Genomic DNA, 15,920 nt, shown 5'->3' on the forward strand with positions numbered 1-15,920 from the left:
AGAACCTTGGCAAGGTGACTTTTTTCCACTCGATCTTTCGATATTTCACGAGCAGCAAAGGGAAATAAAACGATCCCAATCGTTGCTTTGCGTGAAATTCATACAATTATTATATTTTTATTTTGCAATTATAGCTCTTTTACCCAAAAATCTCATGTATAGAATTGATTGATAGCATTTCAATTACATTTATAAAATTTTAAGATTTTTTCAGTATACAATGGAACGCATTTTTAAAACATCGGCATATGTACATTTTTTTACATTCTGGAGATTAATTCCCATAAATGTTGTCCATAAGCCATGATTTAGACCCCTTAAAGTTAACTCCTTAGGCCACTTAAAGTTAACCCCTAAATAATTATTACTTTTCATCGACGTCACATCCTCTTTTTCGAATAACTGCTTCCATTTCTGGTCTGATGGCATTGCGCCTTTGCCTCTGATGGTGTTCCGCCACATTGCCATATGCTTAGCTACCCCATTGCTGACCCCGTCAGCAGTGGGGTAGCCAAGAATTTCGTTCGCGGGAGGGGGCAGGGGGGAAGGGGAGGTCCAAAACACAGGGGAAAATTTTTGAAAAACAAGGTATGTACTAAGTAGAAGGTTGTAAACAAATTTTAACACTTTTCATGATCGAAAAAAACTTCATTCGTCATAGAAATCTTTTCTACATTCATGACTTTTCCATTTTTGTTTTCTTTTATGAAGGAGAGTAATTGTGTTTTTGCATTTCTTCCAAGGGCTCCTCCCTCGCTACGCCACTGCCTGCCAGGGTGGGGGAAAAATCACTGCACACTTCGACCTCAAGGGTCGAATGCCTCCTTCAGGGAGAGTGGAGGAATGGTCGAGCTGTAAAATTCTATTGTATACCCCAGCCTTGGAATTCATACCTAGGACAGGGAAGAAGCATTGCAGCATGTTCTTGGGAAGATACGAACCATCATCTGGGTGGCGGTTTATTCCCTACCTTTCAAACAGAAATTAGTGCAACTTCTTAAATTTTCTTCCTTTCGTATGCATTTGAAATGCTCTCCGGCTCGACTCTATCCCTCTCATACAGCTGGACAAGTGTGTACCATAATTTACTTCCCTCTGCAGGTGGAACACATTTTTTTCACATCCATATCGGTAGTGAGTCAAGGAAAAGGCAAGAAGTAGAGGAAGAAATCAAGCGAAGAGAGGCACTAACATTCAAATGGCTGTGAGGGAATTTCACACCATTGGCGCAGCGAGGGGGGGTTTTGGGGGATAAAACCCCCCCCAGAGCTCAGAGAAATTTTTAAGTTTAATCCATTTTACTTAATGGATTAGTATTACTTATAGAATAGTGTTAGGATTAATCAAATGTCTCTCATAAAGCGGTAAAACTATTCATTTCGAACCATTAATCTTAATATTTTCTGGAGGAGGGCCCCCGCAACTCCCGCTTACCCTGGCGGCTATGCAATACCCCCACACCCCAAAGTATTAGTTGCACCTAAAACCCCCCCAGCCTTCATTCCTAGCTGCGCCCCTGTTTCACACAACAGATAGTTCTTGCTGTGGACCAAGATCAGTCTGGAAGTAAATGGGAAATATCAGTCCGAGGACAACATCAATCATCATCTGTGTGCAGTGATGGATCCAGGGTACAGACAAACAGGGGAAAATGTTTCCCCAGGCCTCAGGATTTGCCTTCTCTCCACATCTATAAATATTAGGAAAAGCAAACAGGAAAAATTATAACACACATTAGAATTTGGTGAAAATATAGTCATTTTAATATTTTGTAAAACTACATTCAATACAAAACTCTTTCAGACATTTATTGGACTTGAATATGCAGGTTCAAGTAACTTTAAAGCCATCTTAATCATTCAACCCACCTAGTGGTATTACAAACTAATATCAATACATAGGTATCTCTCACCATTAATGCCCACAGTCTCCATGGAAAAACTAGTTTATGACAAACCTTCACAAGGTACACAGTCATTTCTAGGCAAATAATCATTTTTAGTCACTTGGTGATTCATAAATATAGGATTATGCAATTATCAAATGCATCAAAATTGGTCATTATTACCCATGAATTCTTTTACAAAAGGCTGCATAAACTGGCAAGAAAAAAGCCTCCAACAACTCGGCAAAACTTTTTGACAAAAACAGGATAATAGGCAGATAAATACATAAAAATATGCATCATATGTATTTTACTGCATAGCCTTAGGCATTGGCATAATAGCTCTGGATTACTCCTCTAAGTTTTACTGTGTATCATCACCACCAGCAACCTTAAATAGAAAAAATGGATAGAATTTCAATTACATTTAGAAAATTTCAAGATTTTTTCGTTATACAATGGAACGCATTTTTAAAACATTGACATTTGTACATTTTTTTACATTCTGGAGATTAATCTCCTTTGACTTCAAATCAATGCTCTTTCATGCAATGGGTAACTCTGGGAAAATTAAGGGCTCAATCCAAGAAAAACTGAGTATGCAGCTGAACAGGAAAGCTTTGAGCATACGGCCATAAAATCTACTTGGTTAACAAAATGTGGAAGGAATGCATCCCAACTGAATATTTTATCTACTTAATACACCATTTGGGGTGGTCAGGCTAGGTTTGTCTGTTCAGCAGTCGGGACACCAAACACAGTTCCCCTTATTTGACTGAGAAACAATCAGTATCAAGAAGACTACAAGAAAAGTTAAGGCTGATTGATTTGATCTACTTACTCAACAATTAGAACTCCCAATAATCTTTGCAGTAAAAGTGATTCCTTTATGCATTGGTTAATCTCACAACTGATTTATTTTCATTCCCAAAACAGTATTAATTATGTATGCATATATTTCCATGAAATATTTAGTCAATGATATATTATGAAAAGGTATTAGCCATTACTGCTCTTTGAAAATTATAAAAATATTAAAATTGAGTGTAGCTTACAATTTTTCAAACACACCTATTTTAGACTTGGTATGACCATAAAATTGTTTAACTTCAGATGATTCCTCTTCTTTTCAAACATTATATGGATATGTAAATATCTACCCTAAGTCAATGCAAACCATTAGTGAATGTAAATCATTAGTGAATGTAAATTTTGAAAGCTGTCAAGGGAGTGCTTCTGCTCATGTGCCTACTAATTTTTAAATTTTCTGATTATGCTTTCATAAAATTAAGTTTTTGTCGTAGCAAACCAAATGTTAATGGAATATATTAAATTGATAGAGACACAACTCAGGTTATCTTGGAAGCTGACCAGAATTTTCTGCATTAAGCGTCATTATTATACATAAAGTCAGTAATAGAAGCAATAAATATATCTATCACCAATCAAATAAGGGGCCCCAATTTGGGTCCAGCCAAGGGCTTCCAAATATGCTGGAATACCCCAGGATACAATAGGATATTGAGGAGGCGAAGCCTGGATATGATGAGTGCAATGAGGGCTTAAAAAATAATAATGATTTAGACATAGCATTTGGATGGTAAAAATTTTGAAGGTAACATGGAGGTTATGATTATAAAAATTAAGCATTAAAACTCAAATTCAAGAGCTTTAGCCAATTAAGCAACTACAGTAAATAAGCATTGCATAAAATTGCATTTTTCTCCTTTAACCCCAAATCATCTCCAAAGAATGAAATATTCCACACAATAGCACCTTAAGGCAATAATTTGTGAATTTAACATAAAATTGATTCATCAACCTTCATTGCCCACCTAGAATGCGTTGCAAATGTCATTATTGGTCATTTTTACGTGCATTTAGAGGCAATATGAGTTTGATAAGAAAATTGAGAGATAAGTTATGTCATACTATGCAGATTTAATATTTTTATTATAGAGAAGCCAGAATCTTGCATTACCTTACATTGAGGAGAGTGAAGGTGGGATAAAAAGCACCCAATTTGTTAACACTTTCTGCCTTGTGGGTCGTATGCATCCAGTCAGCAGGTCCAAAGTATGTGCCCCATACTTTGGACCTGCTGACTGGGCTTTTTGGGCATAACTTGAGCCAGTAAGCGTAAAGTAAATATGTATTACTGTAGTTTACAAAGAGTATGAAAGTATATAATATGGATCTGGCAATAAAAAAATGTGTTCTGCGTATCAACACAAAAATCTATCGAGAAAACATGAAGGTACAGAAGAAACAGCACCACAAAGTCTGCAGTAGCTGCTAACGTCATTTGGAGTAGCCATTGGGTTTTGTATGTATGAGGAAGCCCAGGTGTGGCTTGAGCACAGAGCAGAAAGTGTTAATTCACCATGAATAACAGTTTGATTGTACTTGCATCAAAGTAATCATTTTCCCATTCCAAGCAAATTCATTGAAGAGGATTTTTAATGCATTATGAAAACTGTACAGCAAACAGAAAATTAAACCAACACCAGACTTAGCATGAACAGACTTCAGGCTTCCCACAAAAAAAAGGGATGGTAGGTCATAGAGAAAGGATTCACACCTTCAGAAAATGAATTAAGACACTAGATGGAAAATATAAACTATAAATTTATGGTAAACCTGACTTTTTATATACAACAACCACGACAGTAAAACTCTTTGATGAACACAACACCAACAGAAAGTAAAATTTTATCAAAAACACCACCCATTACCAATCATGTCAAATGAAAAGTTTTTAAAAAATTTGGTGTCCTTTCAACCCAATCCTTCACAAAACTCATTTTGATTAAGTTAATTCAAACGACCAAGCAATTAGCCAAATCATCATACCGTGATCACCAATGAAATATCCACTCAAAATAGGTATACATACTTCATGCAATACAAAGCTCCATCATCAAAACGGCAACTGCATTAATCATATTATATTTAAACTACTTGGCTTCAACCTCAACAAGCACATCTTTCTTAATTTTTTAATCAAATACTCAGAAATAGATAAAACTCAGGAGGGACTTCGATTCCTTGATAGCTTCATGAAAGTAATGAAAAAAACAAACAACAAGATATAATTTTCCAAGCTATGATGTGAATCGGTGAAATGGAATTTATCAAATATGATTTTCACTTACACTTATTTATTCTATAGATGCAATGAAAGGAAATATATAAAGACCTAATATTTATAGATTATGTACCTACATAATATGAAGTACAAACCCACATACATATTACAATATCATATTAGTTACTGTTACGCAAACCCATAAGAAGCATTAAAAGTAAAGAGTTCTGCTCATACTTTTGAATGATGCAACATCATCAGGACAGCCAAACTTAAAGACGTACTCAATCTTATGGCACAAAATTAACAGGAAAAATTAATTTCTCATTATTTAACAAACCAATAAGACTTGCTTTTCCAAAATTATTAGTGTTATTTCACAATTCAACAGCTTGAAATAGGAAAGAATTCATATAGATAGTATTTCACATTGATTTTCACTCCCTTTATGAACAAAATCATAAAATTGCTGAAAAAATGTTCTCATTGTTTCTACAGTAATGAATTTCCTCTTGCTACTCGGCCAAAGTAATTATGTATTCTGAGAAGAATGGCGCAGGGTTAAACTTATAAGGCTTATAAGAGCTTGATTTTCGCAAAACAAAACTGTGATGTACATCAAAGTCGAAATTTAACAGAGCATAGATAGTACCTAAATATGAACATCGTTAAAGTATTTAGTTTTGAACAGTTTTTTTTCTTCACAAAATTCAAATAAAAGAGATAAAGCAAATTTAAAGAGATAAAGTCAAAGAGGAAAACCTAAGCATCCACAACTGATAATTCAATAAAAACTAAAAACTTCACCCACATTAATGCTAATTCAAGTCACTATTGAATTGTTAAACTTTAAGCATTAATGAAGGCCTGAAAATAAAAGGTATAATGCAAAAAATACATCTTATGAGTTAACGGAATTCTCTTTGACTTCCTTTTCCTTAAAAACCTTAATTACAATTATTCCCTTTTCCCACGGTTATATGAAGGGCATTCCATCTTGTAAGCTGCCATCAAATCTTGAATTGACTACAAATTTATGATCTACTTTACACTCTTAAAAAGTTTTCAGAATGATTGACGTAAATATCACACATATCAGTATTTTATTTTTCCTTCAATAAAGACATTATCTCATAAACCAAGGCCTTCCTGAGTATTATCTCAATAGTATATCATGCTAACAACCAAACAAACCTCCCACCTCTTATAGACCGACTATGTGAAACCCCATACAGGCAAGCTTATGGCCGAGGTTTTATCTCCCACAGAAGACTCATAATGATACCACTAAATCTGGAGGGCATTTTCTTTAAAGAGACAAAAATAAAAATACACAATGTAGCTGGGTTAAAGAATTCATGTGAAACCTAATGATTCAGAGAACTTCCAAAACTATCAATAAACACAAAGATCGAATATGTACTCAAGAATACCTATAAATTATCAAATGTAAAAAAATACAATTTCATTTTGGGAGTTACTGTAGCACATATTGCGAAGGGGAGCATATTCATTACAAATATAAGAGCTTCAAATGACACCATGTCTATCAATTTAAATAGCATGTGTGTACACAGAAAATTACTATCACACTGCAGGGTTTAAATGCGTAACACAAGAAAGTTCATAGTCTGCCCAAAGCTTTTCACAAAGCTACACCTTTGAAACTAATGAAAACCATAAAGCACTTATTGATTGTGGACAGTAGTCTGTTATTCATTAGGGAAAGTTACCTATGAACAAGTAACTGAAGAATTAATTTCATTGACTCAAAATAATTACACTATGCCACATATCAAATCTTATAAACTTTCCACTAGTTTTAACGCTTTTCCTCATTATCACTCAAGTGCAGACCAAGGATTTTCTTGAGGAGTTGACACGAGACATCAGAGAAAGGGCTCAAAGATCTTATTTTGGAGGGGTGCAGGCTTAAATTTTTGAAGGTGGGGGAATACCCAGCAGTATATGAGTATGTTTAGGATAAAGGAGACCTGAAGGTGAAGAGGGGAGATAGCACTAGTGCATGCCCTCAGACCCCCAGGCTAGATACCAAGGAATATGTACGGACTATCAATATGTTTAACAATTACTCAGATCAAGGAGAACTCAAGGAAATCTGAACATTTTCAAGCAAACTGGATTAACCCTCAGAGTGCGGGAACGTTTTTATGCATTTTGCATGCTGACAGTGGCATTTACCCAAAATTTTTATTGCTACCTGGATATCTTGAACTCGGGCATTTCCCTCACCATATGGATCGCTAAAGGGCTTAACTCAGTCCTTTTGCCCTTTAACCAGACCAGCCCCCGTGACAGGGGGTGCCTCCTACACAGATGGTCTCTTCTGCATTAGCTGGCAGCTAAAACAGGGTTCCCACTCTAAATAAATTATAAAATTAACTGTTTTTTCCAGGTTTCCACGGTCTAAATATCGTCAAATTCACGGTCTGTTGATAAGCCATTTTAGGCAGAAATACATATTTATGATGTAACAATCACCGCCCGCACATTAACTAAAAATTTATCAACCGCGACAGGCGCCGTGAACTCAAACGTAGCATTTAAAGTGCTATTTCTCATGACGCCACCTATCGATATCAAAAATTAGGTGAAGCTTAAGGTTGTGAGTGGCAAAATGGATGGAGCAGTGAGGTAGAGAAGTGAAGGAGAAGTGTGTGATTTTTCGCCAGGGTTAACGAACGGCGGTCTTCCAATCACAGGCTCAAGATCAATGTGTCGTCATAGCACACCCACCAATAATTGCACTTCGAATATACGTGTGCAGATAAATGTATGGACAGTGTCTGTATGTGGCTTGGCCTTGAAACATGATTGTAATATATCTTTTTTTTCTTTTGATCTGACAATTGTAGATGTTTTTCTAGTTTGAGAGATTTTTAAGGTTTTATGATGAAATTCACGGTTATTTCCAGGTTTTTTCACGGTAGACGAAATTCACGGCTTATTCACGGTTATAAGGTTTTCACGGTTGAGTGGGAACCCTGTAAAATCATGAATTCCTACAGCCCAAGGGTTAAATCGCCTTGTCTCAGGTCAGTACATACGACTAACTTGGCTCGCTCCATAGATCAGATTGACCGGTTCATTGTGTCTACCATAAAGAATTGAGCAGTTTAGATCGATCAAAGATTGACTGATAATCGAAGTGTATCACACACTGAGCTTAAAAGAGGTCTTAAATATGTCACAGGTGAGGGGGATGAGGTTGGAATAAAAAATTAGGGCTTGAAAAAAATCATAAATGTACTGGTTTTAATCTAGCAATAAATATGATTAATCCTTCAAATCCGAAAATGGTCACATCAAACTCTGAATTCTATTTCTGCTCACTGCATATTTATGAAAGTTGCTCTCAGCCCATGCTTTTTAGCCATGAGATAATAAAATTTATGGGCTGAACTGGCTTTCCATGAATGATATCTGGTGAGAAATATTACAAAGTGTAATTACATATTTTAATCACATCAATAAAAAATAAAGGTACTTAATTTTCCAGCTAAACACCTATGTGTGAATTTGTATTACATTCATTCAACTTGTAAAAATTGAAATAGCTATAATCAAATTCATCTCAGACGTGAACACTTCCAGGAAGTGTATTTTTAAAAATTAGCCTTAAGTTATCTAGAAAATAAGTAATTCATTAGCCCTTCAGTCATACAAATTACTACCAACATAAATAGCGTACATAAAAATTCCTACTACCCTGACTCAAGTCTTCCTATGAACAATTCAAGAATGATATTTGATGAAAAAAACAATGCTCATTATACAAGGGCATATTTTTCAACCTCTGATGGATCATGAATAGAGTATGACATGATTGATTAAAAATTATTTCACAGTAAAAACTACGCACCTAGGCAATCGAGGCATTGTTCGTGCCTCTGGCCAGCTTTAATATATGTACCTTCCCCATAGAAAGTTGCCGCCAATGACTTTCAAAGACATATTTTACTGATGCCCTGAAGTTCATTGTCCATTTGAAAATGCTTTCCTCCTATAAATATCTTTATTTCTGCAGAAACATGGAAGTAATTCAGTGCTAGGTAGGTATCGCAGGGTGGTTAATCAAAAATGTCACATTGAAATTGCATGTCTCTCCTTTTGGGTTAAAATGGCTCTGGGCAATCAGCGTAATGTTTCACGCTGAACAGCTGCATTTATTATAGTCCCCGGCTCCAATAAATCGACAAGCAACCCACCTTTACGATCTCAAAATACAGTAGCATAACAATTCTATTATCAAAAGATCACCTGAATGCTCATGGCTTGCTGGGTGATTTTTGGTCATATAGGACCATCTCAGGACCAGCCACAGCTGGTTAAAAAGTTTTTTTCTCTTTTTCCAGGATAAAGGTCAAGGCACGACAAACCTAAGGCTATTTGGCTAGTTTGTGGTTGCTTCTGCATAGTTTGTACATGACTGGAGAATCAATTGAGCCAGCCATGTTTATAAGACTGCCACTCACAGCCAACTGACAACTAATGTTCAAAAATGACTGAGTATGTGGAACAGAGGATGCTCAGTATGCTATTAAACACACTACCCACCCGTCGCTTACACAGTGTTTATGCTGAGCGATCAGAGGTTGAAAATAAAACAGCCCGTGTATTTAACAGACAAGTAAAATACCCAAAGGTAAAAATGTATTTGTCTTAGAAGAGAGGTACAATGATGGAAATAATTAACGCAAAGTTGAAATGCGTCTAAATTCAGCAAGCATAGGAACTACTTGAAAAATTCTGCCTACAGAAAATTTACATTCATAAGGTCAAGAAGAAACTAGGAATTATCAATTCTACAGACGTGGAAAAATGGGATATATGTATGTATTAGCAGCCGCACTTCAGCACCCCTAAAAATTATCTCCAGTTATTTTGTATCTCAGGCACTGGTCTCTTAATTACCCTTCTCTTAGGCAAAGTCCTCAAGCTTAGCCAGAGCCAAGATAAGGCAGAAGTTCAAAACAACAAAAGCCAGGTTGATTAAGGTTCCAACTCATCAATTTTTTTGTCTGTAACAGAGTCGTGTTCCAAACAACCAGCAGTGATCGAGTTTCTTTTGGGTGAAAACCAGGGTATCTCAGATATTCACAGGCGCTTGAAGCATGCCTACAGTGATCTGGTAGTGGACAAAAGCACAGTGGGAAATGCATGTTTCATCATCGCCGCAACGGGGATGATGAAGAAGTTATTGAGCATACAGGCCCTCCCTTTAAGGTGTTGTCAAGCCGTAGCATTGAATGGGAACTACCTATGTTCAAAATTAGTGTGTGTAGCTAAAAGATTCATTACTTATTGAACTCCCGTCATATAAAAAAATAAATTACTTATAATTTAAAATTCCATCCCATAAAATTACCCAAAATTTTACAAATCTTACATCAATCATTGTATGATGCAGAAATAGCAGTCAAATTTTACTGTATTGTCAACTGCTTGATTGACTGCACAATGTAAGAGTTAATTACAGCATATAAAAAAGTGTAACTTCAACAATCACATTTCATCCTTTGAGACCTCCAGCTCTGTTAAGAATGAACGATTATGGTCTGCACTGTTAATGCAACATCCCATCAGCTGTAACAAAGATTTTCTCTGCAGATCCAAGGCAAGATGTTTCACCAACTATCCAACAAAACTATTATTCACTCACTTTCAATGCCATGTACATATGTCAGCTGCATTAACAGATACCCAAATAAAAGTGAATTCCATTTTATGCGAGGCTTAGGAGAAGGGTATGAAGCTCGAATATTACTGGTAGTAAGGGCACTATCACATACAAATTTTCCAAGGATGGACTTTTTCAAGGAGGCAGTTACCACGCTTACTGTATTCCGATGCTTTTGAGCTTCACATTTATTTTTCCACCAATGTACATATAATTCCATTTGAAAATCATTATTGCTACACTAAAGAACAGAAAATTAAAAGTATTTATCATATTAATAGCATGCACACAGCAATTTCATAATTCCTACTCTACAGAAATTCACAAACCTTCACCAAGATATCATAAAGCCAGAATAGACCATAAATCATAATAAGGCATAGAAAAAGAAATAGTAAATATTTTTTCATAATCAATTAAACACGCAAGACTGCAAAGACACTAAATACATATAACAAACTTGTTAAATGCAATAACCAGGTGCATATTCATACAAAAAAATCAAGTTTTTGCATAAAAACACATAGCAGTAATCCAACTAATTAAAATTCATGCTAGACTTTTCTTAACATTCAAATGATTATATTAGTCATGTCACTAGCACACAATTTATGATTTACACACTCCCCACCATACACATACCAATTTTACCAGACTAACAATAACTTAGAAGTACCTACTTCACTATTTTGGTAGAAACATTAAAATCTTTTATTATTCTGCCTCACTGCTTAGGTGACTAATTTAGTCAATTTTTTTAAATGAAACACAGCAAAAGTTGAAGACCAGAGATTCGATATACAAATAAAATGATATGTTTTAATTGCCTCAAAATTTATACCAAAATTAACATAATTGTAAATTATGATTTGCTATTAGTAACTTCATATTTAAGAAGAGATAGGTAATAAAATGATGAATAATATTTTATCTAAAAACAAGTCTTTGGATAACAGTGCCCATTTCTCTTGTTTTAAAAAATATTTAATTAGCACCTGCTTTGGCATAAACTTAAACCAGGTTTCTGCAAGTCAAAATTGCCACGCCAGTTAGTTACAGAATTAAACTTCATGTCTGGAAATGCCTACCTACTTTAACTAATAATAGCAAGATCATTCATTCAAAGACCAACAATTTGCTAATATATAACTTTCTGGGTCTACAAGGGATCAAAACATACAATAATTGCTTCTATTATTGGAATCATTGAATGTCCAAACATCCTAGTTAATTTTTCCTGTGAGTAAAATTAACCCAGAGGAAAGTTAGCTGTCAAATATAGCAATAATTATTTATTAGTTCTTAAGGACAAGTTTTTTGCATGTTGTATAGATCAAATCAAGTTTCTTATTACAGATTCCCTTGAGATTCAATGATAATTTACAGCTAAAAAACCTTTTAAACTATTTCTTTTATGTTACTACAGTAAAACTTCGATTTTACGCACTTCGATTTTACATCAAGTCTCGTTTTTACGCAGCGGCACTCAAGTCCGGCCGGAAAGCATAGGGAATTGCAATGGTGAAACTTCGATTTTACATCTTTTCTTGATTTTACGCAGTTTTTCGATTTTGCGCAGCATAACCCCAGCCCCTAAGAGGTCGCTAATCTTGATTTTACGCAGTTGTCTTTCGGCTTGTTTTGAAAATCCGACTAGAGCAATATGCAGTTAGGTTATTATTTCGTCCCAATGAGTTGCAAAAATGAATACAGGAACGGTTGAAATGACATCGCGCTGTTAAGCGTGAAACTAAATATATCGCGAATCTAATTGTTGCTTCCCCGTGAGCCCTCTCAGTAATATTTCAGGCTCCATTACGAACGCGAATGTCGCTCTTAGTTCAAATTCGCCGTAGAAGGATATCGAAACCTAAAACACACTGCAATCGCCGTGTATGCGTAACTACTTTTGATTAAGACATGATCGCTGGAGATATTAACATTATTTCGTTTATTATTCGACTTATTGATCGATGCTGTTTATATCCAGAATTATGAGCTACGGAATATCTATCCCCAACGCAAGGCTTTCTAGAATTTTGCCAACGCTATGTTTTCCGTCGCCCCAGCGAAATATAACGGCGAAATGAGTCGTTAAAAATACTCCCGTGCCAAAATTTTGGCTTCCAAGGTGATCCAAAAAAGATAGTCGTACTTCCTAGTATGGACGTAAGTCGATGGTGATTCAACACGATGGTAAAAGCAGCATGCATTGTCTCATTCCCAGGCTAACCCCACATCTGCGGGACAAATGGAGGCGAGGAAAAATTGCTTGCGCTGCGCGCTTATCAGAACCGACTCAACTTGTATCTCATTGTCAGACGGTTTAAGTTAAACATGGTTGGAACTTGAATAGCTATTAGCTTAACTCCGCTAGGTGGCAAGCGTTTTAACGGAACGGGAGTTAATGCCCTCGGAGAATAACTCGCGTCGTCAATCGTCATGTAATCGTTGAAGTCAAATTCAAGACGTGAGTGATAAGGCAGTCCCTTTAAACTCAGGAATGACTTAGCACCATTAAATCGAAATACAAAAAGTGTCCGGTGTTGTTATCAGATATGGGGAAGCAAAATATTACGTGAAGCTGAGTCACACGGCCTGTGAGTCGAAGGTCCCGGCGCTGAATTCGCGGAAGAATGCCCACAGAGAAGCTATTCCCGGAAGAGTCAATCTACTAATGCTAAAATTTCATGGGGAAATGCTTTTTTAATGCATATAAATTATAAAGAAGGAAAATTTTTCAGGACTATTAGTAATTTTTTATTCATCACGGGCGGCATGACGGCAGTTGCGCGGTCATTTTAATAGCTCACTTAAAAAAAGTGATCTAAGCACCGGAAAAATCTGAATTTCCGAATATCCCGGGTCCTGTGTGCTCCGTATTATCTATGGTATGCTATTTGGAGGTAACCAACAACTGGGGTCATTAGCACCATGAAGTGAGGGCTGGGGGGATAGGAACCCTATGTTGGCATTAGCCAGGTTGTAATGATAAGCTCAAAAGGGACCAGGACTTAACTTCCCATCTGATGAACAGAGTGGTGCACTGGAAGTGCCCTCCATATTAGACACAAGTAGGGATAGGACCATCTCTGATAAGTCTCTGCTACTGCCAGGACTTGAACCCAGGCCCACAGGGTGTAAAGCCTTTGTGATGTATTAGCAAAATTTTGCTCCCTGTTAATGGGGTTAATTTGGATGACTATCCTCAGGTATCTCATTTCTTCAATCTCCAATCTTTGTTTGTCTGCTGGTGGTTACACGGATATCCTGAAAACTGCTTTTAATGAGAATATTTTCGAAAATTAGCTTCTCTGCGACCATTTAGTATCACCATTCCGAAATTTCTCCTGGGTAACAGAAGTAATCTTAGTGCCAGAAATGCTGGCATTTCAACCATGGGAAACACTGTTCAGGAATGCAAAGTTGTTTCTCTTAAGGTAACACGTCATCTTTGGTGTTGCTTTTGAGTAAATAAGATTATTAGGCTTCATTTTCCGAGCAATAATGAGCTAGTGTTATCCTGAAAACTATACTCCTCCTCAATACCAACTCTTGATTTTACACACTTTGATTTTACACAGTGCCCATATTTCGGTCCCTCCAACTGCGTAAAATCAAAGTTTTACTGTATATATTTGGAGCTAACTATGCTTCCATTGGAAGACAAAATTCACTACAGAAGAGCTCATTAAAGCCACCCATCTTTCTAACTACACCAATTCATTATATTATTGCTAGAGTTCAGAGAAAATATTTCACTTAAATGATTGCATTTTATGCTATTAACATTTCATGCCCTTTAACTTATTAATCCTAATTATTACTTGATACTAAAAAAACTTTTCAGTGCTACATTTTCAAAACTAGGCTAAGCTTATATCATAGATTTTGGGGACATCATGGAAGTGAAAGCATGTGTGCATATTAAGGAGAAAATAAAGTATTAAATTACAATAAAATTTAACAGGCCTCAACAATCAAACTATATTGGCAAATATGTACAAATCTACACATAAAAACTATTAGCATACCTTGGCTAGAACTCTAAATACACTCATTGCCACCAAGCCCAAAATAAAGGCGAGCACATATGGGATGTATTTTTTTCCATAAATCGTTCTTCTCTTCATCAGCATTTTGAGGAGCTTAATTTTCTTATCTGAGTAGGGAGGATAACGGCTCCTGAAAATATAAAGAAGAAAATATTTTTTAACTGACAAGATATAAAATTAAAGGCTAAAATGTGCCCATCTCCGTTCAGAAGCATCACATATTAAAACACATAAAACATGAAGCATTAAGAAATACCCTAAGGAATAGTCATCAACTGGCCATGATTTTTTTCTTGTCTCAACACTCATCTCAGGTGGATCCCAAGCCCCTTTGAATTGTTATATTTTCAAGACTAAGAATTAGCAAACGTTATTCCTAAAATTGGTAACAAGTACACCACAGTGGCCAGAATGGAATTCTACATACTATCTTTAAAAAACATTCTTCTGTACTTAATGTACTTCTCTTTTATTTTTAACACATTCAACCTGATTTTCACGGATGTCGTCAGATACGGGAGATTAAAATTTTTTGTTTTGCTTAATTTGTGTTTAGTACAGTTCCTTATACATGTTTATACATGATTTGAGCAAAATTTTTAATTATTTCTGCAAAAATTGGCACCACGTCAATTGGCGTGCTCTGTATTTCAATATAGCCAGGCTTAAAAAGTGAGAATGTTGACTATATTTCAGGATAAGCACAAATGTTCACGAAGTTTGCAATAAAGCTACTTGTGTCAATTTGGTGCTGGATTTTTGTCATTAGTGTCGGGGATTATCATAAATAAAAAATACATTGACTGTTCTATGGGGCCATCCACTTTGTCAACAAGCCTAAGTTATATTTTAGGCATCTTTTGATGACATTTCAACTCTAAGGAGCAATAATGCATTCTTCCTGGGAGTAACTCTTGATGAAGGATAAACATGGGCAGTGGTAAATTAGAGTGGAATCCCCACCTCCCCATATTTTCTGAAAATTTTCAAAAGATTGCAATCTTTCCAAATTTTTCAGAAAGGTGGATCTCCAATGAAAGTGTTTATTTCATCACCTTAAAAAAACGTTTAAAAATTGTGGAATATCTTAAAAGCCACTTTTCCAACAATATCAGACCTCAGACACATCATAGCTTATATATCACTTTCCTTGGTGCCTTGGAGGTGTTGCATACCACCAAGGCACCAAGG

At 35.9% G+C, this 15,920-nt stretch overlaps 1 protein-coding gene across 6 annotated transcripts in view; it reads right to left on the reverse strand.

Moving 5' to 3' along the window:
• Positions 1 to 1,740: 1,740 nt before the first annotated feature.
• The window catches only part of LOC124157607 (aldehyde dehydrogenase, dimeric NADP-preferring), an 89,434-nt gene continuing 75,254 nt past the window's right edge, over positions 1,741 to 15,920 (reverse strand). For 5 of the 6 annotated variants that reach the window (XM_046532474.1, XM_046532473.1, XM_046532475.1 and 2 more), the window contains 3 exons: positions 14,709 to 14,859; positions 6,175 to 6,280; positions 1,741 to 2,276 (listed from right to left, as the gene is read on the reverse strand). In XM_046532474.1, the coding sequence (XP_046388430.1) occupies positions 6,215 to 6,280; positions 14,709 to 14,859 (217 nt within the window). In that variant the 3' untranslated portion in view covers positions 1,741 to 2,276; positions 6,175 to 6,214. The remainder of the gene's footprint in view (positions 2,277 to 6,174; positions 6,281 to 14,708; positions 14,860 to 15,920) is intronic. The other variant, XM_046532476.1, reaches the window with a different exon arrangement.

Source organism: Ischnura elegans, chromosome 4 (assembly GCF_921293095.1).
Source record: "Ischnura elegans chromosome 4, ioIscEleg1.1, whole genome shotgun sequence".
Taxonomy (NCBI): Eukaryota; Metazoa; Arthropoda; class Insecta; order Odonata; family Coenagrionidae; genus Ischnura; species Ischnura elegans.